The 27,118-nt window shown below is 32.7% G+C and overlaps 1 protein-coding gene across 3 annotated transcripts in view; it reads left to right on the top strand.

Annotated features, from left to right (window-relative positions):
* LOC125052265 (nephrin) overlaps nucleotides 1–27,118 on the top strand; it is a 156,691-nt gene that overhangs the window by 84,869 nt on the left and 44,704 nt on the right. For all 3 annotated transcript variants that reach the window (XM_047652992.1, XM_047652991.1, XM_047652993.1), the window contains exons 5-8: nucleotides 2,451–2,609; nucleotides 9,312–9,387; nucleotides 12,902–13,017; nucleotides 21,630–21,783. In XM_047652992.1, the coding sequence (XP_047508948.1) occupies nucleotides 2,451–2,609; nucleotides 9,312–9,387; nucleotides 12,902–13,017; nucleotides 21,630–21,783 (505 nt within the window). The remainder of the gene's footprint in view (nucleotides 1–2,450; nucleotides 2,610–9,311; nucleotides 9,388–12,901; nucleotides 13,018–21,629; nucleotides 21,784–27,118) is intronic.

The raw sequence follows: 27,118 nt of genomic DNA, 5'->3' as shown, positions 1-27,118 counted from the left end.
GCAAGAGCACGTAATAAATCTGTGTTGTTCACACAAATTATTAAGAGATTTTGGTTAAACGAAACACGAAGCGAGTCTTCCCTATGAATGATGAATGGATGAAAATTATGCTCTACTTATATTTTACATTTTAATTTTTAAAACACTGCATTATTGTGTATTATCCTTTCTCGGTCGTTACTTTATTGTTAAATGGATTTCGCTCGTGTTTTTGCTTGTCTTTACACAAAGTAACATTTATTTATTTTACTTATTAAAACGTTTAAAGATAAAACTCGTAGTTTTGCTGAGGCTTAACGAAATGGATACGGCGTTAGGTTTCTTTAGACATCATTTGGGTTTTGTTTCTAACGGATAATGGACCAAATCGTCATGAACGTAGAATAATGTCGGATTTGAAAAAAAAAATCCACTTTATGTCATATTTGGATAGACTAAATTTCAAATTAATCAGTCGGTAAACTGACCGGATGATCCGACTGAGTCGGATTTGATAGAAAAATGTGATTTTTCTAGAAAATTGTGTAATTTGATGTTATTATTTTCATTTTGTTTCAAAACAAAGCCTTCTGTATCTTTGCTCTCTGACATTGAATAATTACTTTTAGTAAATTTAAATAGATATCGGAAGTTAGGCTCCATGTTTTTTGCATATTGGGCTGATTTTTAAAGGCAACATGCCTTTGTAGCGAGGGAGTATTTTGACCCATAAGCTTTGTAATAAATAAATAAATAAACTCTTATGATAATTAATATGACATTTTTATGACTCATGGTTCATAGCGTGCATTATTGAATTGATCAGTCCTCAAGTAAAAACCTGAAAAAGTGGGATTAGGGTAAATTGAATAGACATTATATTGAGAACAGATTTTAAATTGTCCATTCTTCTTTGTTAAAAGTATATTTTCGTGTGTGGTATTAATTGACGAGCTCTCGTCTTAAACGCATGCCACAATTTATAATTTCCCGTCAGTATCTTCAACCGAACAAACAGATTATACAAAGAACCCGGCTTGTTTGACTTTGATAACATACCTTCCGGTCAATGAACTTTGCCGATCTCAATAACTTGTAATGTATGTATTTTTTAAGTCATTGTTTTTAAACAACTATGTGACTCTTCCTATATTAGGAGTCTTGGAATTAATTGTAGGTTTGTGTATGTATGTACAGAAAACCCCTATAACGCAATTTCCGTCCCTCATATAGCGCGGTATTTCTGTGGTGTGAAATTTATAAAGATTTGTCAAGTCTATAATTAGTTTTGTTTCAATTGTGTTGCTATATAATTAAACTAAATAAATTTATTTAATTCGTGTTCCTAGTTTTTAAATTGTTTAAAAAACCGGTTACATTAGAATACTTCTATAACGCGATATTTTGCGGTAGTTTCACGGATTGGTCGAATGTGTCGAAGTGTCCTCGAATCTGGAGTATCCAAAAGAAAAATAGTTTTTATATTATAAAAACTGATAAAAAGACACTTTTCAGCTTAAGAATATACATTTTTGGAATATTGTTATGCGTAATGTATCTCGAATTTGGAAATGTCAAGTAATTGCTAGATCTATAGTTCCTTGGACATTTAGTTTCCAGCATATTTTTTGACTACTTAACATCCGCTGCTGATTTAATCTTTGGGACACACTTATACTAACTTCTAGCAAAACTAAAAAGGATAATCCCAACAAATAAAAAGTTACTCAAGCCTTTAATGGAGTTGATATGTTTCCCACGATTCTCGAGTGAAAAACTATTGTGGTCAGATTGGTCAGGGCGCCATATTTGTTATGAAATCAGGTGTTATGTTACCTGAAATTGTTATAAATGCGGTTTTGTGTTATATTATTCATTGACTAACCGCCTCCGTGGCCCAGTGGCTAATGTCGCCACTAATATCGAATATCTGTTGCCCCAAAAAATATTTTGATATTCTAAATTATAAGTAAATAAAGAGCAGTGTTCGCCTAGTGGCTTCAGCGTGCGAATCTCATCCGTGAGGTCGTAGGTTCAATCCCCGGCTGGTACCAATCTACTTTCTTTCTATGTGCGCATTTAACATAGAGAACATAGTATAGTAATCAATAGTTTGTCGTTACTCTGTAAATAGGATGTGATTAAAATCCCAACAGGGAACGTGAAACCAGAGTGGTCGCTAGTATTTTAATAAAGACGCAATTAATATTCATTCTAAATTCATAATAATTCATTAAAATTCGTTGAATTGCTCAAATTATTCTGAACGGTAAATTAAAAAGCTGTCCCATTAATAATGTTTTTAATATAAAGTGATATTTGAATGGAATATTTTCATATCAAATTAATGCCCTTTATATATATTTTTTTTTAATACACCTACTTGTGTATAAAAAACAAACTATGGTAATGATACTTGCTGAAGTCGTGTTTGATGATAAAAATTTATAAATATTTTTCATTGTCCCCAGCGCCACCAAACGCAGTGGAAGTCGTGAATCATCCCCACAACTCGAAGCTGGAGGTGAAAGAAGGGGAGGATGTGGTCCTAGAATGTCAGGCGAAGAACGCCAAGCCTGCCGCAAAGGTTGTCTGGTTTCGGGGGAACCAGGAGATGACAGGAGATAGAGGTAAGTTTTTTTAATATATTTATGACCTATTTAATACGTCGCTGTCATACTATGGGAGGCATAGTAGATAACAAATGTATGGGAATGTCAAATACAATGTTTTATTTTATTCCATAGTTTTGCTTCTAACTAAAGTAATAATATATGTGTAGATACTTTTACGACACGTGCTGTACTTGAAATTAAATAAAGACGTTGTCCTGCATGCTATTTCTAGCGATAAGGATATTAAACTAAGTATGAAATTACCGACTGCAACGCCTATTGCCGGGCTGATTTGTGAATCTAAACCATCCAGGGCGCCACCCAAACGCATACAAAAAATTCATTCAAATCGGTCCAGCCGTTTAAGAGAAGTTCAGTGACATACATACGTACAGTAAAATTATATAAATAAAGATTAACATTTTTAGTTGAAACTCTTCAGTAATTCAATAGTAAAACACAAATGTTTTATGCCAAGAGGCAACTAATTATAAGGACTAAGCTAAAGTCTAAAACAAAATGGAGGTCTACGGCATGAAATAAGACCATATTTTAATTCCATATAATAAAACTTGATATTTTCTATAGTAATCTGATTTAACTGCGCGGAAAGCGCTTGCTACCAGATAGCTTTCAATTTTATTTTTCATTTATTAGTTCTTCAAGTACGATTGATATTTTAAAATACTATTTTGAAATTCTATAGACTTTTATGCGCTTTTGCGCTATTGCTTTAATTAGTAATTATGGTTGTATCTTGTTTCATACGTCTAATTCCTAACCTATTCACATTGTTTAAAATCAACCTTTTCGATGTATTTTTTTTTTTCGTTAAAAATTAAAATTTAAAGTACGCAGAAAGTATCTAGAATTATTGAGTAAATTTTATTGTAGTAACATAGTAAACACACTTTAAAGCGCCAGAGAACTGCGATCCTCCCTCGTACAGTGTATTAGTATAGTTGTTATAGTATATAAAAGTATATATAATTCTATTTGTTGAAACAAATCATTTGTTTTGCGCGCGGCAGAATCAAAGAACAATACAGTTGTTGATTTGACAATATCCGCGAGTCAAATCAACAACTATTGTTCGTTACGTCATTGTTGTCGCAATTGGCGCGATCTATTGTACTGATTGTCATTTTGATAACGTTTTTAGTTTTAGGAATCGACAGATTTACTTGTAACTTATATATATATATTACTCATGTTCATTTATTAGTAAATGTTGAAAACATTGATTTACTAATTGACTCTTTATGTTATAAAGACATTTGTTTTCTGCCGTGTTATACTAAAAGTCCGAAGTCCAAGTTAAATTTTATATTAAGCCCAAATAATCGTAGAAAAAATAACTGAAGTATACATACGTAAATTGAAGCAGCCTTTTGAAATGATACTTCAAAGCGACAATGAGTTGGTTCATTTTGGTAACAATTTTGCAAATACCTTCAGATCAACAAACAAATTAATGGACAATATCGAATAGTGTTGTATCGATATCGATACTCCGCTTCAGCTGTTTGCAAATTGAAATTGAAAACTTGCTTAATGAATGACAGAACCAATTAGTGATGGGGGCCAATTATTGATAAAATTCTTGCTGTCCTAATTAGTATTGTCTCACAATTTGTCATTTTCCATTGTTTAGCATAAAAATACGGTATTTACGAAATCTAAAACATACTACAAAAATCCTATTGGAGAGCTTTGTAGTGTGTGTATGTGTATCTAATTACAACCTTTAAGAGAAGTTTTACTTCTGTTTTCGCATAGTTATGTAAAACAATTGTTCACGACTCATTGTATGACATGCCTATACTAAGATAGCAAAATGTGGAACCTCTGATAGATTAAAACTCGAGAAATTTAGAGCGAAGAATCTTCACAGAAAATGGGACAATACTCTGAATGATTTCTTTGTCTCGTGAGTTTTGTGACCGTGACCGGGGCGTCACAAATGCCGCTATACATAGCACTTTTCTGATGACACTGAAATTATATTCACGAAAAGTGATGACGTGTACGAGTGGCAACGGATTTAATACCCACGGGGTCAAGCGCAAAAGCTAACTAGTTTAGACTTGCCGGTTTCCTCAAATTGTAATTCTTTCATCGTGCATATAAATTATTATTTTTTATAGGACAGGGGGCAAACAGGCTGGAGGCTTACCTGATGTTAAGTAATACCGTCGCCCATGGGCAATCTCAATGGCTCGCGAGTGCGTTGCCAACCTTTAAAAATGTATACACTTTTTTCTTAAAGAATCCTGTCAAATTAGTCCGGAAATACTTCAGTGCAGCAGATAAATATATCCCTTTGAGCACAGCCTGGCTAGAAACGTATGACCTTCTGGTCTTTAATCTGATTAAATTAAATGTAAGTTGTATTACTAGGTCCAGTAAAAAAAAAACAAATCGAGAGTCACAAAAAGAGAAAATGTGAGTTTCCCTTGACTCAATATTTTTAAACAAAGGTCACTGAAACAAAGAAAATTGCCCTCTCAGCGACTTAATACAAAGAACAATATCGTAAAAGAAATCTCAAATATTGCCAGCAAGAAGGGAAGAGAATCATTATTGGATAAGGGCAAACCCATCCGCATTTGAGAAGTCATGTCAATGTCATTCAATTTTATTAAAATTTGCCACAGATATAGAATGAAAGATATATTAAACCTCCTTTCTCAAATTCAAAATAAAATTAATTTGGCTATATATATTTCGCTGAAATTCAAATTTCACAAATGAAAATTTTAGCGCTAATGACAATCAGAGTTTTTTTTTTAATTCGAATAATCGCAGGCAGGCTTGGGTGGCTACTTATTGGACTCAGACGTAAGGCACATCTCATGTGTCCTTTTTTAGTTTTTTTGTTCCTGTTTTAGTTTTGTGTAATAAACTATATGTATTATGCATTTTGCACTTCTTGCTTACCTTATCTAATTTATTTATTTTTTTCAACGGTGGTTGCCTGAAAGAGGTCCCTCGAAATCGATAAAACCGCCAGTTGCCCTCCTTTCCATTTAATTTTGTCAATTTTATTATGTTATTCAAAAATTTAAAAAAAATTCAAAAATCATTTAATCATATGGGTAACACATTTTTATGGGTACACTTATGACTTGTCAGTAAAGAAATACTATAATAATATTGCAACGAAGTATTAATAAATAAATAAATATATGTTACGCTCCTCTAATAAATGCATCTTGGAAATTCCGTCCTTTTTAGGCAAGTCGTTTAGCATATCTGCCAGAAAGTTGGCGAGTGTATTCCACCACTCTCCGACTCCATACGATTGGCTTCCTGTTTAACCTCTTTTAAAAGTCTTCTACATAATCACTTCTTAACCATATCCTATCCTGCTCAATCGTGACTTTTGTAATTCATGTATTGGTTTCTTCTTAATCAGAATTTAGACGAACAAAGCCCTATCCAGTTCTATACATCACTAAAACTAGTGATGCATTTAACGAATATCGACGTATATGAAATCCAGCAAAGCATGATCTGACGAGAAGATTTATCGACATTACCCTTTTATACATTATGTCATTTTATCGACAGCCCCTTGAGGCATTATTATCGCAAAGTTTTCCGATTGGATTTCGCTGATACGGCGCTTTTTGAAAGCTTTTTATTACACTATGTAGTCATGATACAGATTCAATTAACTATCGGTTTAATACATATTTGTCCGTCCCTTTAAGCCTTATTCTTAAGCTTCAAACAGCTCAAATGTTATATAGTACTAGTTCAATAGAATCTCGAACAAAGGATTTGAGTTTGAAATATATATGTCTTTTATAGGATGCCGGTGTTGGGAGTTAATAATTTTATTTATTTCTGTGTTCAAACTTAAAAATTAATATGAAATATAAAATCTCGCGATCTGTTTTCGACGTGAAAAGCATTTGATAAGTTCTGAGAACTTTCCAATTGGAATGCGATTCCGATTCCTACTTAACTTCTGTATTTCAAGATTTATGTTCAAAAAGTACCAATACATGTAAAGATATATAAAAAATTAACATTATTCTGAAAAGACGTTACTGTGATAAATGATTGTTTATAAAAAAAAAGTATTTTTTTAATATAAAATAGGTACTTAAATTTTACCAACTTAACAAATTGTTTTTGCCCCGAGAAGTGAATCCGGGGCCTTTTTAGCAGCAGGTTAAAAATGTAAATACCTATGCAATACTTTGTGTATCAATTTATAATCTGGAAATAACATGAGTCCATTTTTTGACGTCATTGCCATTTCTTTAGCGGTTTGATTGTAAAAGGGACACAAAAATAGAATAGAATAGCTCGCAGATGGTAGATTTTTTCCTACTTACTTGATATTTTGGAAAATTCACACAATAGCTTTATAAATTGTAGCGTATATTGTAGCGTCTGATGTATAAGCTATATATTATTGTAAAGTTTCATTAAAATACATTCAGTAGTTTTTACATGAAAGAGTAACAAACATCCATCCATACTTACTATGAAAATAATTCGAGCCCATCTCATAGCCGTTTTATTCGTTTAAATTATAAAAGACAAAATTGTGTAGAAGGGTGGAAAGCTAGGAAAGTTATAACACATTCATGCTTTAGTATACTAGTTGTTCCCGTGGGTCGCGCTGAAGTTAATTTCGGCAATTTAGCAGTTACTGGCCCGCTGAGGAAGATAACACAGCGTTTACTGTTATGTAGCCCTTGGTAATCGCTGTAATAGTATAATAGACCTACTTTGCAGAGACCCGGCTTTCGTCCCTTTTACTTTACAGATTTTTTTGGAAATTTAATTACTAAAAACTGGATCTACATGAAAAAAAAACACTGGCGCTTTGGTGTCAGATTTCTGCATCTGATTCTAGATTTTTTTTTCATAACATCGATTTTATGTCTGAGGCATACAATGTTTTCCTTCACCGTATGGGCAAGTGTTAAATACGCACATAGAAATCAATTGGTGCACAGCATTGATTCGAACGTACGATGTCAGGGTGAATAGTCGAATGTCCAAGCCACTAGGCCAAATATATAAATCTGTTTGAAATATATGTTTCTTCAATCAATTACCCTCTAAAATTCGTAAGATTAGCCTGTTTAATCAATTCAAAAGGGGATCAAACATACATATTAGAATGAGCTTAATAGACTAAAATTGGGATAGCTGATGGCGACGCGTATCTCGTTCGTATATTTATATTATATTAAGTTTCTCATGTAAATAAAAATACATTTTTTGTAATGAGAAATAAAGTTGTTTAAACATATGTTTTACCTTACAAATTTATACAATAATACTTATTATAATCATGTTAATAAAACCTCTTGTAACTCGAAGGTTCAAATGCGTTGGTGTTTTTTTATAAATCCACAATCTCTATATAAATTCGTCATAAAATTTCTATAGAAATAAAACGATTTTCCAAAGTTTTTATCATTATTATAGTTGAAATCGTTTAGAGTGGGCTTATGTGCGCCTAGTTGATTTTGAGGGTCCTTCGGTTCGGGGTCCCATAAAATATTTTATTTAGAAACCATTTTTATGATGGGATAAAAAGAGCAATTCACTTCGTATATCTTTCAGAGTACGCTAAGATTGTTAAACTATGTTAGTCGTATTGGCAACTTTGTCAAGGTCAAGGGTATTACGAAAAAAAAAAAAAATATATAAAAAATAAGTTTGTTTGTAAAAAGTACTTCCCCTTTCCACTTAACATATTTACATATATACATAGCTTTTAAAATATAAAGATAATATGTAGTTGATAAAATACTCCTTACTTATCATAAACAAGTGAAAACTCTATGATAAAGTTTATCAAAGCAGTTATATCAAAACGGCACCGTTAATATACGAAGCTAATTTTTACGTAAAACTTGCAAACAATAGTTCCAACTTAGTCCACAACTCTTGTACAAAACACAGAATCCAGTTTTGCATACGAAATTCATATTTTATAGAGCATTTGCATAGAGAAAGTATTTAACATTTTCATGCTATTCTCCGCCCTAATTCTTGAATGTTATAACTTATTTACAGAATTAAATGACTAGGAAACATTCCACCAATGCTGCCTATGCTATATCTATGCAAAATAAACTATACCTAAGATTTTTTCCCCTAACCGATAATAAACGCTTTACTAGTTTATTTAAAAAACCTCTCTACCTATAAAAAATGCTTCAAATGTTTTTGTACATAATCTTAGAAATCTTTTTGCGGAATAAAATATTTATAAAATTGGAAGGCTTTTATCGGTAAAGGTGTAAGGACGTTGCCGCGCTTATCATCTTAGCGATTATATGAGTCCTTAAATAAATTATTAGATTTTAAGGAAATCCGTGTCGTCAACCCGTGGTGGCGAAGTAACAAAAAATTATTTGTTTTTAACATTCAAATTAATTCAATTATCATAAAATATTACATTTAAAAACCATGGTTTTGATAACTGGTAGTAAATGTCAAATTGAAAGCATTAAATATATCTCGTATTTCTTTATTGACAATCATAAGTCTACATTGTGTTACCTAAATGAATCAGGAGTGCATCAAATGCATATGAAAACATTTCCCTAACTTATTTTTTGTTGGTTAAACTGTTTAGTTATATTAGTAGTCAATTTATAACCATCATATTTGTATATGCCAAATAAATGTATAAACAAAAGCTGCAAAACTTAGCATTAATGTGATTGTCTTTTTCAGTTGGCAGTGAAGAAATAAGAGAAGTGGACAGCCCAAGTGGAAACCCCAAATCTATTAGATATACTACAATATCTAGGTCAGTATTTTTTATGATGATTTATATTGTTTCTATGTAATCACAATATGTAATTTCTTAAGAGGTTACAAAATATATTTAACATTAAAATGTACATAATATAATTTTGTATAAAAGACAATATTATAAAGAAATCATATAGTCAAATTTCTACCTATTATGCTACACTCTTCTCTTCTTCTTAGTTTCCATTGCTGAAGGTTTGTGCCTGTCTTGAAAAACTCTAACGATACGGCGACATGCTGCCTCCAAGTCACTCTATCTTCAGCTTGTCTCAAGGCATTAGGGATATTGTCGAAAGCTCCTTAAAAATATAAAAGAAACTAAATTTTCTTAATGTCTTGAAACTACTGTTACAATATAAATAAAATTGGTGCAATGTCAATCTCATAACAAAAGGCTTAGTGAAATTTTTCGCCTAACCTTTTACATAATCAAAGTAGCCGGCAAAATTAACTATAAACCCTAACCTACCCCAATATCCACTAAGGCAAATATACTATATTAGTGTGTAGTAACAATCTGGGGTATAATTTATTTTATTCCCCAATCTGTGCCAGTCATTCGGACCCTTGTCACAATCCGACACAAATTGTCATATACTAAATTAGTTCGGTATTGCCTGATATACATTTTTATTAAATAATTATAATTGTATTATTAATTTATTATTGCATTGACGGTAGTTTGTACAACTTGCCATTGCTAACACTCACGTTATACTCTTGTGTAAAACTATTCCTATGACTTCAGCTATAAATAAAATTACGAGTATTTAAAAAAAATATTTTTTACAAATTTAATAAAAAAGTCTCAAAGGCTTCATCATTGTCAAGTCATAATGTTTGTACATTGCATCGCATTGAAGCAGCAGGCGTGTAAGTAGGTAATAAGTCATCCATCTCTCCCAAATCAAAGAAGATGATATTGACTCCGAATTCAAACCCTAGCCGTAATCCTATTATCTCAGCCAAATAACTCACAAATACAAAAACTACCCTACAACATCATAATTAAACTTCGCTTAAAAACTAGCAACGTTTTACATAATACGTCCCAAACAAAGAGTCATCCGAGTAATTGCGCTGTTAAAATTTAAACACGAGTAAAGTTTGTAACTCATATTATTTCCTTATGTCATTTCATCTAACAACAAGCGACCGAACATAAATTACTTTTTGTGAAATGTCTCGGTTTGAGGCGCGTCGGGAAATTTAAAGAGTTAAAACGCTGGATGAGTTACAAGTAATGGGAACAGTTTAACCTTTACTTGTACTTGCTGTTAGAGTCAAGAATCAAACATGCAAGATACATAGGAATGTTAGTATTGATTAATTTCTTATTTCTCTTGATGATAAAAATTGTAGAGTGTGGGGTGTATTAATAAAATAATCTAATAAACACGTTCACGAATTGACGGACCATTGATGATGATGATGAACAATACTTATAATAAATTGAATTATTACCTTTCACCACTTAGTTAAAATGTATTTTTCGAAAAATACGCTGACAGCCGGCTTAGTTAATGTTTACTTCCTCCACTGACGTTTAACACCGAATGGCTGCGTTCACATATACTTACATATTTTTTTATAATCAATGCGATCCTGCAATGACTTTCTCTGCAATTATATTGATAAAGGTAAAAAATACGTCTTTATTAAATTGTATTTTTATTAAAATCAAGATTTAAGACAATTTTATTCATTAATGATTTTGAGCCGTATATTATTGGCAAGTTATTCAGAAAAATCTCATTAAATACAAGCCGCTAAGGAATTGCAAAGAAACACGTAAATAGTAAAATGGAATGGAGTTGAAATAACCGTGTATAGTTGGTCGTATCCATGTTTTTTTATTCCTCGAATAGATGTATGGCTCCAAAGTTAGACGAAGTTGTGAATTGATGGCGAAAACTCAGGTTTATTTACTCACGTCAAGTGATAGCTATGTACTAGGTAAACATCACTCAGTAGTGTGAAATAGTCTTTATATATTTGCATTTTAATATAACACTATTTAGTTGACTTACTTATATTGTTGTTAGATAGAGAGTATGTTTCAGTCTATGGTTTTCTTAAGTTGTAAAAAACAAAACGGATTTAAACAGATTTTTTACCTTCTGACTGAAGAATCTAGGGTTATGTGTTAAATATTTCAATCATTTTAATTTGTAATACTTTAAAAATTGCAACTTTTTCAAATAATAAAATGTAAATACTTATAAAGTATGTCTTGATCCACACAAATCTCTAGATAGGCAACTGTTAAAGATCTTACATTCGCGCTGACGTTGACATTTGACACTTGACACTTGTCGTCGAAACGATACATGTCATTATTCCGGCTCGTGCGGGCGAAGTAAGCAAAACTGTCATCATATCCACTGCATCCTCTGTTTTATGAATATATCATTTTGCATTTAAATCGCTATATTTAAGTTTATAATTGACTTAAACATGAGATATATTAAATTTGATTTAATATGAAATTAAAACAACAATTTCATCGTAGTATGGATGATGATAACACGATGAAATTATAATGTAGACATCATATTTTGTTGTCTTTTATCATTTATCTAAGATGTAAAAAAATAAAAATAAATCAGTGGCGCTACAAACTCTTTAGGTCTCAGATTTCTGAATCTGTTTCATGATCATTTTTCAATCTAATAGACAAGTGTATGATCAGCCTCCTGTGCCTGACACACGCCGTCTAAAGCAAGTCGATGATGTTTTCCAACACCGTAATGTACGATTGGTGCACAGCCGGGGTTCGAACCTACGACCTCAGGGATGAGAGTCGCACGCTGAAGCCACTAGGTCATCACTACTCATACCTAAGATATAGATAGGTTATTAATGTATAGGTTATAGAAATAATTATATGTTAACAACAATTAAGCGATCGTATAACGTATGGATATGGGAATTCTTAGCCTGAGTAATAACTAAGGAATTATACCCTAACATAAATGCTATATACCTTCTGTAAACGTTAAGAAGATTATTTCATACAAAGATTACAGAACGTATGAACTCGGTGCTAGTGCAATATGAGATCAATACGATGTCCCATTTGAGACTGACATAAACTAAAAACTAGTTTGGATTTAAAATTCGGTTTACACTTGCCATAATTCCTCACGTCAGTCGCACGACAGCGGGTTTAATCTCAACGAATCTCGGGAGTGGAATTTATTTTTAAAAATGTTGAAAATATCAACTCGAAATATTACCTGATCGAAACGTAGAGGCAATGTTTAGGTTTATAAGCTTTCCTAGACCTCCCATCGTGTGTTTCCGACATCCTTCGTACTTATTTAAGTTTCTAAGTTATTTTATGTTAGAAGTTAATATTAACGCAACGTAGGCAAATTCTACCATATTCATGTCAAACTATCGGGTATGTCACCGCTTGATACACTGTAATATTATACCCACTGAACTCTATATGTCCAGCAATCATATAAATAAAATATTCTTGATATTATGTCTATTTGTTCCAGGGTCCACTTCAAAGCTACTTCAGAAGACGACTACGCAGACTTCACATGTGAGGCGAGACAGGAGGCATTGCATCGAGACTCGCCTATGAGGAGTACTATACAACTCAGCGTGCTTTGTAAGTGGCCTGAAAGCCTTTTCGTTGTTCATTATTAAATTAAAATTAGTTTTTAAAAACATATTCCTCCTCCTTCGCGATTTGACTAGATACTGCTGAACCGAAACAAAAGAATAATAATAATAAAAGACTATTCACTCACCAAATACAAACATTAACATATTTTTAACCTAAGCTATAACAAACATTTTAACTATATTCTATAATTATTATCTATTTATTTTATATATTATCTATTTGATTTTTTTTACACTAGTTATCAGCACCATGTTCTCCGTCCTTCCGGCAGATTATCTTCCCATCTCTTTATTTGTCGGCCTCTTTTCCGTCTCCCACCTCTGAGTTACCATTCTATAACGTCTTTCGTCCATTTTTTTTAATTTTTTATGCCCAGTCCAAGTCCATTTAAGTTTTTTTTTTTAATTTTTGTTAACACATCGCATAGTTTTGTCCTTTTCGTTTCGTTTTTGTGGATTGGCCTCTGTATGTTCAACATACTCCGTTCCATCTTTGCAAAGGAACTAAGTTTCTAAACTAAAATAAATGTGTATCTAAATATTTTCGGTCCTTCATAATATCACGTCTGCCGAAAAAAAATCCTAACATCTTACCAAATAGTCTAATTAGATTTGCTTCATTAGTTCCAGTCGAAATTACACGTAAATACCTAAATATATCCTAGCTTTTATAAATATGTTTGGGGCACGCAGCGTGGGGCGACCTAATTTCGTTACAAATAACGATGCGGGAGATGTTATTTTACATTATTTTTAGTATTTCTTTTCTTTGCGAAATTATAAATCTTGAGTACCAATGATGTAATTGCGTATTCAATAAACGAGTTATTTCCCTATTGGGGAAAGCTTAGTTTAAAAATCTCACTACTACTGGATAGTTCGAAGTAACAACTAAAAATATACAGCCCGAATATTACAACAAAAGAAGAGGTCAAAATGTTAAAATTCAATAAGCCACGCAATCCCATACAAAAACAACCATAGATTAACTAAGATAAAACGCAGACACGTCAAGGCAATTTGTTGCCGCCAAGTAATTGTCTCATAAAGGCACGATGAGTGAATCCACGGCTAATCCCTAATAAGTGCCTCCATTCATAACTCGCCATTTCTTATGTCCCAAGTGACACTTTCCCGTGTCCAACTCATATTTTTCTTACAAATAAAATTTAACGATTGTTCTAGTGGTTGGAGATTCTAAGATATTTCGAGATTAATAACCTTGTTGATTTTATTATTGTTTTATAAAGAGCCGGCGACGGAATAGCCGAATTTTGAGTGTTCATCACTTAGATAAGCTTTCTGCCGTTCTTTGCATATTGTTCCATCCTCGTAGCCATGTTCGATATTATGCAAAAGTTTAGTTATTATAATTTAAAAGAACAGTAAAAATTCCTGAGACATGACTTCAGATTTCTGTTTCGTTTCGTGATAATTGAATTCATCTAATGGGCGGGTAGGTGATCAGCCTGCTGTGCCTGACACACTTCGTGAAATTTTGGGTCTAACGCATGCTTGTTTCCTCATGATGTTTTCTTTTACTGTACGAGCAAGTGTTACACACCGAAAAAAATACTACGTGCAGCCTAATTTGACCTTATTTGCTATTATAAAAACAAAAAAAAATTTTTTTGGATCAAGACTGGCTTATTACTGTCACAGAGAATTGGCAGTAAATGTAAAATTAAAGCATTTTATATGTATTTCTTTTTGACATTCATAAGTGACCATTGAGTTACCTAATTGAATAAATGATTTTGATTTGATTTGGTATCGTTCACAATAATAAAAAAGACTGCTGGACCCACGAATATAGTCTCCACAATCAAGTGAATATGCCTTCCCATAAATAATCCCTTTTATAGAGACTGTAAGTAGTGTTATCGGACACTTTCTTATGTTAATATCCTTATTAGTAAATTAAGTTAGACTTTAATAACTTATTAGTCTTAAGTTATGCTAAAGACACATGTATAAAAGAAAAAACTTGGTATCGTGTATGTGTTTCTGCTCTCTTTAGGGAAATATAATCCACAATTTCCATTATTCCAATTAATTTTTCTTGCCTCAAACCCGCGGCTCAATGTGCCGAGGTGATCAGAATACCAATTATGCAGACGGAATCGATCGTTTAATGGCGCATCAATAATTCATAGCTCGATGTCACTTGATTCGTTTGTTCAACTCGTTTATTACGACCCACTTGCCATGTTGGTAATTAGTAAAGGGATTGTTTGTTCAATATGTGTTTTTAATAATACTTTTAATATTTTAAATATTTTTTTTTTTTTGGAATCTGTACTTGTCTACTAGAGAGGATTACCATGGAGAGTGTTCAGAGGAGTTGTTCGAATTAATACCTGCAGCTGAGTTTTATCATCGGACGTCGAGGCAGAATACGAAATTCCACCCGTATCACCTCGACATCCGCCGTTCCACAAATGAGCGTTTTTTTAAGTTGATATCCACTGAAGTATTTCCCAACCAATTTGACTTAAAAGTTCGACAACGCGTTATCGAGCCCACAGGCATGGACACGCTCTGTCTCCATGGGCATCACTTAATATCAGTTGAGCTTCCTGCCCGTTTGCCTCCGGTTCTGTAAATTACAAATTAAGTCTAAATAAGAAGAAGAAAATAAGACATTAGAAAAAGGCCTTTTAGATGTCAACGTACAGTAGTCTATACTACTTAAAATTCATATGTGCATGTAAAGCTACAAAAATAACTAAAGTATAAAAATGGCACTTTTGAAAGTCAAAATCAAAAGTTTTTTTAAATTACTCTAGTTGCACCTTCGTAAAGGTAGATTTGATAACTGTATGTGACGATGGTCGTCACGTATAGTTATCAAATCATTCCTAGAATAAAATAAAATAGGCGCATGGTGTTAAGAATGCAAGTCAAGAATGTTTAAAAGTAATTTACTGAATTTATATTTAAAATCTTCGAAACTATTTCAGGTACAAAACAAAGTACAGTGGGGGATAATTAATAATTCATAGGCGAGTGGAGAGTGGGGGGACTCGCAAAATATACTTTGCAATTCCAAATTTGTTTGGACAGGCGTCGACAGCCCGAAATGTTCTATATTCCCTGTTATAAATATTTATATGTGCACGTCGGACCTAAGTTTTACATTTAATTTTGATTTTATATAAGGCAAGCTAAGAATTTAATCTACAGAGGTTTTATGGGACTTCATCACCTGTTTCAGATTTTAGATAATATTTTAAAATGTGTTAGATATTATGTGTTATTATTATTTGAACACACATAATATACAGTATTTACCATATTCTCAACCTATATTGTAATTCATTAATAGGAAATTAAAGCAAATTTAAAAAGTTTGGTCCCTGTGGCAGTGTATCTTTAACGCTGGCAGCACTTCCTAGCTGTGTAGCGAGGAAAGCACCGATACAAACTACCAGGCGCCAACTTAATTCTTTAATTAGCGCCTGTGCACTTGAATCCCACGACCCAAGAGTCTCTACTCCAAAGAGAACAAAATCAAAGTTGGAGGAAAGACTTATATTTGTGCTGTTTATTATTATTTGATTTAAATTGTAATAGGAAGTGCGGTACTGAAAGTGACCCGCGTATCCGTTGTCCCTTTTAATAGATTGAGTGTAAAATTGCACCGTTTGCATAGCATGTAGTTATTTTTAGTGTCGCCGCGGTTAATAGGCCATTATACGGAGATATACAGCGTGTATCACGGAGGGTGCTAAATTCCATCAGCCTGTATAATTACGTTGCTGTTTTCTTTCCCCTATGCTCGGGTTACGTAGGGATGTGCTGTTGTCGATAGAAAAAAGCCGAACGAGAAACGATATAACGAGTTTTCAATATTTTGTGTTCTCTTAATTTATTACCAAAGATAAAGTAGTGTACTATTGAAATTATTATGTTAAATTGACATTGTGTTCGTTCTACAAACACGTAATCATAGCTATCTCTTATATATGTATGTTATTTATCGATAGAATTTAAATCCCTCAAACACTATCTCATTGATAAACGTGGAATGAAAAAATAAAGCAAAAATGTAACACAATGAAGTGTCGTATTAACTTTGAATGCCGCGAGGGTGGTTTTATGTCACAATTTTACTCACACAAAACTAGGTCCTGTCTCACTATGTCATATACTTTCGCATGATATGTATAAATATTACATAGAGTATACGGTCGTTGTTTTATTTCTTTGCTTATAAAGAAGATCTATATAAAAGAGCATTGTTGGCCGCTTCGGCGTGCGACTCTCATCCCTGAGGCCGTAGGTTCGATCCCCGGCTGTGGACCAATGGACTTTCTTTCTATGTGCGCATGCTTCCAACGGTGAAGGAAAACATATTGAGGAAGCCGGCTTGCCTTAGACCCAAAAAGTCGACGGCGTGTGTCAAGCACAGGAAGTTGATCACCTACTTGCTTATTAGATCGACAAATTATCATGAATGATACAGAAATCTGAGGCTCAGACGTAAAAAAGGTAGCGCCACTGATTTCTTTTTATCTCAATATATTATATATTGCTTTTAATAATACACAATACACGCAGGTTTGAATACATTTCTATTTCCATAGCTTTACAATTCGCCTACGCAAGAATATATTCTTTTCAATTATTGACCAACGAATCCTTTTGAGAGGAGAGTAAAAAGGGAACAATATTAAAAAGATTTAACTTGGACAATAAACAGCTGGAAGAATAGACAACTTTACTTGTACTACCACAATTTCCTTGGAGCATTTGTAGCGTAGATATAGATGTATTTACCCAAGATAGTCACTATTCCAAAAAAAAGATACAAGCCAGCTGATGCCCTCACTTTTGCACCCTTGTTGAAGAGGTTGTTTGGTTTACTGTGAATATAGTAGGCTATTCAAAGATTTCTAATACTAGGAAATTTAATTAAAATAAGAGAAGAAAATTGTATAATCTATTCTACATAATACTCGTACGTAACAACAAGCTCGAACAGCTTGCTAATTCGAGTCACTCAATTACACTGTAGTGTAAACAATGCAGTTACTGCTTTAGGGGTACGACACAGATCAGTGCTTTAGTAGAATGCTGTAATAGGACTGTTAGTCAGTATTTACTCGTCTGTCTCTTTTCATCACAGCGTTAATACAATTGACACGAAAAAGACGGGAGAAGAGAATACTGTGGCGGTTATTTATTAGAAAGTGTTTATTTTTTGAAACAGATTTTTTAGATAAATGTACAATATATCTGATTATCTAAAACTGATTTATAAGTACATTTATGTTTTAACTTAATTGAACTAGTTATTAAGTCAGACATAGTTAATTTTTATTCTTTATAAACATAGAAGCTTTAATTTTAATGTCTTTCATTTTTCATTGCGTAAATATGAGAAAAAACATTGAACTAATTTAAATTTGTACCTCATTTAAGAACTTTTCCTCATTTAAGTTCATTATCTTATGGCTTTGGGTTTATTAAATAGTGTTACTCACAGATGCCAAGACGGTGACAAGAAGAAGGTGAAATAATGCAATCTGCATTTGAGGAAGGCAGTATTACACGACGGTGTGACATCAGTCGCGCACTGAGGGCTTAATTACAAACATAAACACCAAGACTCGCCTTAGAATTCTGTAAAATTATTCCGTGTATATTCTAAAGTTTTAAACAGTCCTTTGTTCCGGTGTGATATAAAGAGATTTTTTTTAAACCCGTGACACACACATTTTATTATGAATTTTGCCTTAGTAGTTTTGGGAGACTTTAAACTTTCTAATCGGGCTATGGAGCATATTTCTACGTTTGTTTAATAGATAAATTTTAAGGCGAGATCGCCATTTTGTGAGAAGAATGCCGGGAATGTTACCTAAAACAATTTAAACTACGTGCTTCTTCTTCTTATGGATGGCCTCTCCATTACTGGAGGTTCTGGAAGCGTGTCTGGTCCTGTGCTTGATGCAGCAACTCTTACGATCTTTTCACAATACCCGTCCACTCCCTAACGTTGCGAAGCCATTATTTTTTCCTTCTACCAACACACCGTTTACCCAGGATGTTTCCCATTATAATTAATTGAAGAAGCTGGTAGCGGTCATGCCGCTACACGTGGCCTTTACGCAACTTTTCGTTGTTCTTTTGCATTATCGACTAATCTACAAAGACATGTTTGAGACCCTCAGAATATATATCTTAAAGATAGCAGAAGCTGTTCGAGTTTTTAATAATCTCTAGCCCTAAAGAAAACTATTTTAATATTCTTAAACAGTCTATTTAGAATCTATTAACATCTAAATGGCCATCGTCTTGTACATTCGCGTGGAAAAGTGTTGTGACATCGCTGTAAATAAGGTTTTTCTTTGAGAAAAATGAGTCGACCTTTTAAATTAAATACGCAATTTGAAAAATTAAACCCTCCAGTTAAGGGTTCAGTGAGAAATGAGATCAGAGGAGCGCCGAGAACGGGTATTAATAACTTCTACTTGTTTAAGAAAGTGCTTAGGTATTTGTTGAAAAAGCGCAGGTCTTAAGACTTAGTACCTACTCTAGCTTGTCTCTGCTTACTTTGACTGAATATACAAAAACAATATGTTAATAACTCGGTATAATAATTGTATAGACCTATGTATGAGAAATAAATATTCTTAAAATTATACGAAGAAAATGTCTGATGCTTATGAGACCTGGACATATACATTATACATGTCGCGAATGTATATGGAAACAAAACGGACACATTATACAATAGTTTATTCGTTAGCGTCGAGCCTGTTAACGTCCACTGCTGGACATAGGCGTCTCCCTCAAATTTTCCAGTACGGCCGGTTCTTCGCCTTTACTATATGGTACAAAGAAAGATAGACTAAGTAGAAATATATATGCCTAAAAAGTGTTTTAGAGGGGACATATAATCAAAGCGTAAACATTTTTTTCCTTCAATAAAGTTCGCAGAAGAGAGTGAGACTTTACATGAATTACAATCTAGCTAATTTGCATCTAATCTAGTGTCCTATAATGTCACTATGTTTGTGTGTCCGAGATACCGCACTTGCACTTATATTCACTACACTAGGTTTAGTTCTTTTTAGGCGTCTTGTTCCTGTTGTATCAAGAAGTTAGATTTCTTCAATATATAATATGAACAAAATCAATACTAGACAAAAATTAAAAAATATTAACTAAATCTCTACTGTACAAACTTTTCCTGTCCATACCGTATCCCTCACTTTCGTACTAACTGATCTAAAATTATCGTGATTCAGATGCACTTTTTATTTTTCATGAGCCCTTTTGTTTAAATGTTGTCATCATCACTGTTTCTATGTTTTAATTGCTTTGTTTTGTTCAATTAGTTTTGTCTTAATAACTACGAGTATATCTTATGTTTTTTGCACTTCTTGCTTACCTTATCTAATTTAATTTTTTTTCTCATAGTAGTTGCCCTCCTTTTCATTTAATTATGTCAATTGTATTTTATTTCTGTATGCAACAAATAGTTAATGAATACATAAATAAAAGTTTAAGGTTTATAATAATCTATAAACATTTTCTACCCTAATATTTAAAGTAGGTGTAGTGTAGTAATTCAGATCTATTATAGGAAATAAATATTTTTTCTTTAAATTTGTTTTAAATACCCAACTGAACAATTAAAAGTAATAGTAATAATACAAGTATAGAAGGACATTTATTTCAATGCCCAGTACATTTTCCAAGTTTCTCGAAATTGCAAGTTGTCCTCTACAAAACCGACAAAAATCCTTTCGTTTTTTCAGTTCACGCTTAGCCGTTTCCAGTATTTACAATGTCCCTTTGATGCTCAAAGGAAAGATTTGTTTAACCTCTGAGGCTTCATTCTAATGAGTTTTTGATATTTTTCCATTCTTTCCCTTCGAATTGTATTTAGAGATAATATGTTAAATCTTGAGGGATTTTTGGATTCTTTAACTTTGAGCGTTAAACCCGCTTTAAAAATAGTAAACACATTGAATTAATGTGAATCACTATAATATTGGCTTAAAAGCAAAAGCTATACACTTTATTTAATAACATAATTATTTACAAGCCTGTTACATTTTCATTGCACTCCCTTTGCCCCGCATAACCAATACCTGTACCCCTCTGACGCATCACCGTTATATAAGGAAATGGACAACAGAGACCAGCAGCTTTTTATCGTATACCTCACATTGGACCGATTGGCCGATATTTAGTTAAGTCTCAATTATTGTATTAATTAGTAATGAATTAAAGCAATTTAAATACATTTTGTTTCTTTTGGATTCATCGCTGGCCCTCACTTAATTAGCCCTTCTGATCCTTCTTGCCCTTAAAGTAAGTGTTCAGCGTTCCATCAAAGACGGGTGTTTGTCATAAACTCTAAAATTAAACATTGGAGATTTTTACTAACTCATTAAAAGTTAAAGGCAATGTCGAGTAAACTTCATGAAGATAGTAACAAATAAGTGCTTTAGTGTTGCTTGTAAGTGCTGGCTGTATAGCGATAAAACCGCCCGTTGAACTATATATTTTTCATAGTATGTAAATTGTTATTATCTGTCAATAAGTATGATTAAATAAATAAACCTATGATTTTTCCAGATCCTCCTGGCGCCCCCTACATAGAAGGCTACGCGGAAGGCGAGACCGTGAGACGTGGACAAAGCCTAGAGCTGGTCTGCAGAAGTCGAGGCGGTAACCCACCAGCTCAGCTCATCTGGTATAAAAATGGCGAACAAATCAGAATGGCTTACAGGTAGGTTTAATGTTTTAATGATATGTATAATGTACTAGTTACTTTATATATAGATAAATATTTCTAAACATCAGAAAGGAAAACCCTAAAATTATAGGATATTTTTACGAAACATAAGCGTTTGACGCAACTGTTAATACTTAAAATGATAGTAGAGGAGATGCAATTGGTGAATTAATTTACTAGCTTATTTATATATTCGACATAAACGAAATTAAAAAATATACTCAGAACTATAGATATACCAAAAAATAAATTGTTATAATATTACTTTTAATTAGGCATACGTTAATTGGTATATACCAATTATATATTTCGTAATCCTACAGCTAACATAAATTATATATATAATGACAATCAATTACACAGAAAATATAGCCAAAGATGTAATAACAATTCTTACAAAAAGGTTCAAACATTTAAAAAGTGAAAAAACAATAAAAATTATTCAATACATTTAACTAAGTAATACATAATTTGGCTGTGTTGCGTAAAAGTGGGAGTATGTACGTGAATTATATAATAAAAAAGCCTTTTTATTGCCATTTCAAATGTTGTTAGTATTTAGTTATAGGTAAATGTTAGTAGTAGTAGTAAGTCACCTGTGGATATGGGCCCCTCTTAAAGTAAAGCCTCCAAAACTTTCCACATGTCCCTATCTCTTCCAGTATTTTTCGCTCTTTATATCAAGTCCTCAACCTACCTACCTACCTTCATTTTGGTCTGACCACACTTTTAGTGCTATCTTACCAATTACACCCATTGAAATAAATGTTATATACATTTTCATATTCGAATATCTCCAGCAAAACTAACGTAAAAAGATAAACCGATGCAGCGTCAATTAAAATACGAATCGAACCGCAATTACAAAAACTCAAATTAAAAGTCAAAAACAGATCTATCGCGGCGGAATACCCCATCAAAACTTCTCCGTTTTTGCTTATAACGAATAAAAACCCCCGTTGTACCCCTCTTAACCCCCTAACCCCTCCCAGACGTTTCGGGGATCGTATTAAGCTGAGAACAGATAGGGCGTATGTCTCCATGATTTATGTAGTAGGAATAATGATGTGCTGTGGTTGTCGATGTCCTTGTTGACTTCTGAAAGTTATTACATATTTAAATTCTACCAAATTTACTCATATCTATCTTTCAAGTAAAATATTATTTTCATTGCTGGTATTTGTTAAGATCTAAAGGATAAAGACTTAAATTATGGGATACTATATAAAAATCTGGTGTATTATATTTTTTGAATTAAAACGAACTATCAATATATAAGAATACTTAAGAACAGTTAATTAAGTTACGGAATATGACGCATGATTAGTTAACGACTGATTTAAGAAGTTAAACAAAAACTTAACTTTATACACTTTTAATTTAACTTATCATACTTCAGTGGCTGTCAATAATTGTTTTTTTTTGTTAAGGCTAATATGTTTCTTAAGTTTCCGATAATAGACTTATTTAATGTAAGTAATCATCTCATTCTTACTCGACAACTCTGAATACCACCTTAAATTATCATGAAAATTCAGCAAAATTTAATTTGGAGTGAGAAAGGTATCACATATTAAAACTAATATAGTTTAATTAACTATTATTAGTCTCTAACGACCTTAATTAATGAAAGTTACACCGGTCATTAACCGTCTATTAATTAATATGTTTTAATAAAATATCACTAGAAGCAGTATTTTATATTAAATTTCTAAATCAACGCTAGGCTTATGATAATTGGGCACAATTATGTTTATATTTTCTTGACGTTTGCTTAATTGAAAAATTTTGCTTATTTCAATTTCGTTTTGGCAAATGAAATGAGAATAATTATTTAGGACTAAACTGTCTTTAGATAATTTAATATAATTGTTTTATTATTATGTTATTGCTTAAAATATTTGTTAATCAGTAGCGTTACTTTAATAGTGATTACAAAGATTCACAACAATTGGTCATCATAACAAAACCCATTATTATTATATCTAGCGACAAGAACGTCTCAGGTATGAAATTGTCTCGTGGAACAAAATTCCAAGTTTAAAATTTACGTGTCGGTGGTAACCTACAAACCATATAGAAGCTGCGAGCAGAATTTCTTTTTGCGCGTGTATTTCGTGTATTTGGCGAGATTCTTTGCGACCACTTCAGCAATAATCGTAATATTTTATTATATTTACACTACACTACATAGTGTGATTCAATAGTTTATGGTATTCGTACACACGGCAGTTATGAAGATAATATTCATTAATAATTAAATAGATTTTTATCATCAATATCTTATATAATTATTATTAAGATTTTGTTTTCGGATTTTTACAAAAGGCAATAATTATCGATAAGGGTGACATGACTATCGATAAAAATTTGTTTATGGACATCACTTATGAAATTGTATTAAGATCTGCATAACGGCACCGGAAGCTGATTTATGCGATAAATGCATATCGGATAGTGATGTATAAATCTTATGTTTTATTAAAAATATTAAATTTGAATTCATTAATATCATAGTTTTTGTTTCATACGTACTATTTGTTAAAAATACCCGCTACAAATATATTGTGAATAATAAGCACCAACTACACTTCGTAAATAATTAAAACAATTGATTATACAACGCGTTATGTACAAATGATTCACGTTTAACTTTTCTAGTTAAAGGGGATTAAAATCGAGTATTAAGAAAAAACTATGTTATGAAAGACAGACCGCGAAGATTTGTACTTACGCACATATTGTGCGTACAAATCTTCGCGAAAGCCCCGCGTTATATGTGGGACTAGAATCGCGTAATATGAAAATGCCATATAAGAGTACCGTGTTATTATAGCGGCATTCTTTGTAATGCTTGTATTCAAATTTAAAATAAATTATTAATAGACCCAATTTACAATACGAGGCACTTAAAAAATCTAGGAGTGTATAAAAACTTTGCATTTAGCTAATTAACGCGATCATTATACGGAAAGCTGGACCCTAATTAAAAATAAAGCAAGCCATTCACCCCTCCATCTTAAATCATATCATTACCAGCGATCGCAATTCAAATAGCGAACTCAAACAATTTCTTCAACCCCTTTCAAGTCGAATTTCAAACAAATCGAGCGTACAATAACGAGTCGATTGCGTCCGGAATAGTTTAATCGATAATCGATAAGCGATAGTACAACACTAGACGGGGAATGGTAACAATAATATTATATTGTTCACCTGCTTTCGTTATAAGTTATGATAAAAAACAAAGGATAGAATTGGTATTCGGAGGAAGAATTTGATTTACGGAGATATATTGCAGGTTGTTGAACTTTTCATTGTAACTAGTTGATTTATTCGAACAAAGTCGTAAATGGCATTTCTCTATTTTTCTTCTCTTCTCTATGGTTTTAAACGGACGACGAATTCTTTTGAATTAAGGCTCAAGTACGACCTCATATACTGGTCACGTCTCTGAGCCGGTGCTCCCAAATACCAGCTTCTTTTCTCTACGCAGTGACATTACATCTTTATGCGTATTCTACAAAGTGTACTATGGAGAGTGTTCTGAAGAGTATGGGTTGATCCCTCCTGCCTCGTTTCAACACCGTACGAGCCGTATCTATTCAAAATTTCATCAGCATCACCTTTTGATGGCTGGAAGTCTTCCACAGTCCACAATTTCTTTTGTAGGTGTCATAGGCTGCGATGACCTTTTTGGTCGTCCGGCTTGTTTGTCCATATTCTATAAAAAAAATTATAAGTATAGTGATACATATAATACAATTAGTTCCCGGTCGCGTCTATCCGTATGAACGCCAAGTGTGTTCCTAAGGGAGAGAGTAGGTGCACAATTATATTTAGTTATATCGAAAAAAACTTGCCATAGTTCGAAATCCACTTGGACGAAAAAGAGGTCAAAAACTAGTAATATAATAATTTATAAAGTTTTTTACACTTAACAAAAACTAAATTTCCAGAAATAGTTGCCATGTCGTGAATATGTGTGAATGGGTGGAGCTATGCCTGTTTCGCAGAAAAACAGCTCGTTTGTATTGTCAGCTGATAAAGGCTCAAATAAATGTCATCATAGAGAAAATAGATTTCGGCATAAATCTAGACAGAGGGATTGCCGATCCCAATATTGGGTTAAAGGGATAAATAATGCTCTTCGACGCAAAGGGAAAACTTTCGCAAATCCGAACCAATAATAACGTTATTCGGGACCGTGACACTGAATGACAGCCGTCATGTGCGCTGTAAACGGGTGGGACGTGGCGTTTTTTCTCTTTTACCATTCGTAATTATTACGAGTCGTTACAATACTTGAACGACTCGTAATAATTATAGTAATATACTGGACGTTAATTAAAGGTGTTATTTTACGAACTATATACGTTATTATTTTATATTACGTTATTGTTTTCTTATTCCGCTCATCATATTTTTATATCATGTCATATAAATATCCTTAAAACTACGACCTGTACCATGTGTTTTTTTTGGTGCCTCTCCATTACTGGAGGATGGGCCTTCAGTCTCGTGAAGCGTGTCTTCTGTGCTGTGTGTTTCCCTGAATTTATTATAATTCATTGAAGGAGGTGGTAGCGGTCATGGCGCAACGCGTGTCCCAGCTTTAAGAGACCTTCTGAGAGATACTGTACTTTGTATTATATCTAAATATATTAAACAAGTACTTAGCTTACAAATTAGTACATTATTACTTCATCATTTCGTATTTTAGGTTACTTAGCCAAAGTTTTGGAGTCTCGATACCCCGGCAACCGTTCATTTCCGACCCCAATTATTAACTATGCGAATTAATATGTTTCGAATTTCCTAATTTAAGTGACCCTATATGACTGATCATTAATATACTTTACTAATTTTAAATTAATTGAATTAAATGTACCTACTTATATCCGGGTAATTAAAGATTATAAGCGCGAAGAAGCGTTACTCAAATTGTACATTTTGAATTTTAATATTCTTATTTTTGTTGACGTTAATCCAACACAGAACTTTGCAGTTGGAAAGTACGTTAGGTAACCACTTATCCAGAGACACCAATATGACGACTTTTTTTGTGAACCTATTTAATGAATGGATTGTTTTTGGTTCTGTAAGAAAAGGATCATCCATAATTCCCATTATCTGTCAGTCGGTGAAAAACGAAAGAATATTATAAAGATATCGAACCGAGGAAATTAGAATGACCCGTAGGAAAATTTATTCGGCGGAGAGCGACTTTTATTACTTTTCGTATTAGTCTAAGATCCCACAGTCTGACTTCCAATATTTCAATATACGTTTATATTTTTACGATTTGTTTTAATTGTATTCCGAAGAA

The sequence above is a fragment of the Pieris napi genome, chromosome 9 (assembly GCF_905475465.1).
Source record: "Pieris napi chromosome 9, ilPieNapi1.2, whole genome shotgun sequence".
Classification (NCBI taxonomy): domain Eukaryota; kingdom Metazoa; phylum Arthropoda; class Insecta; order Lepidoptera; family Pieridae; genus Pieris; species Pieris napi.
Note: the sequence above shows the minus strand (reverse complement) of the source record. Positions and strands in the feature narration are given on the sequence as shown.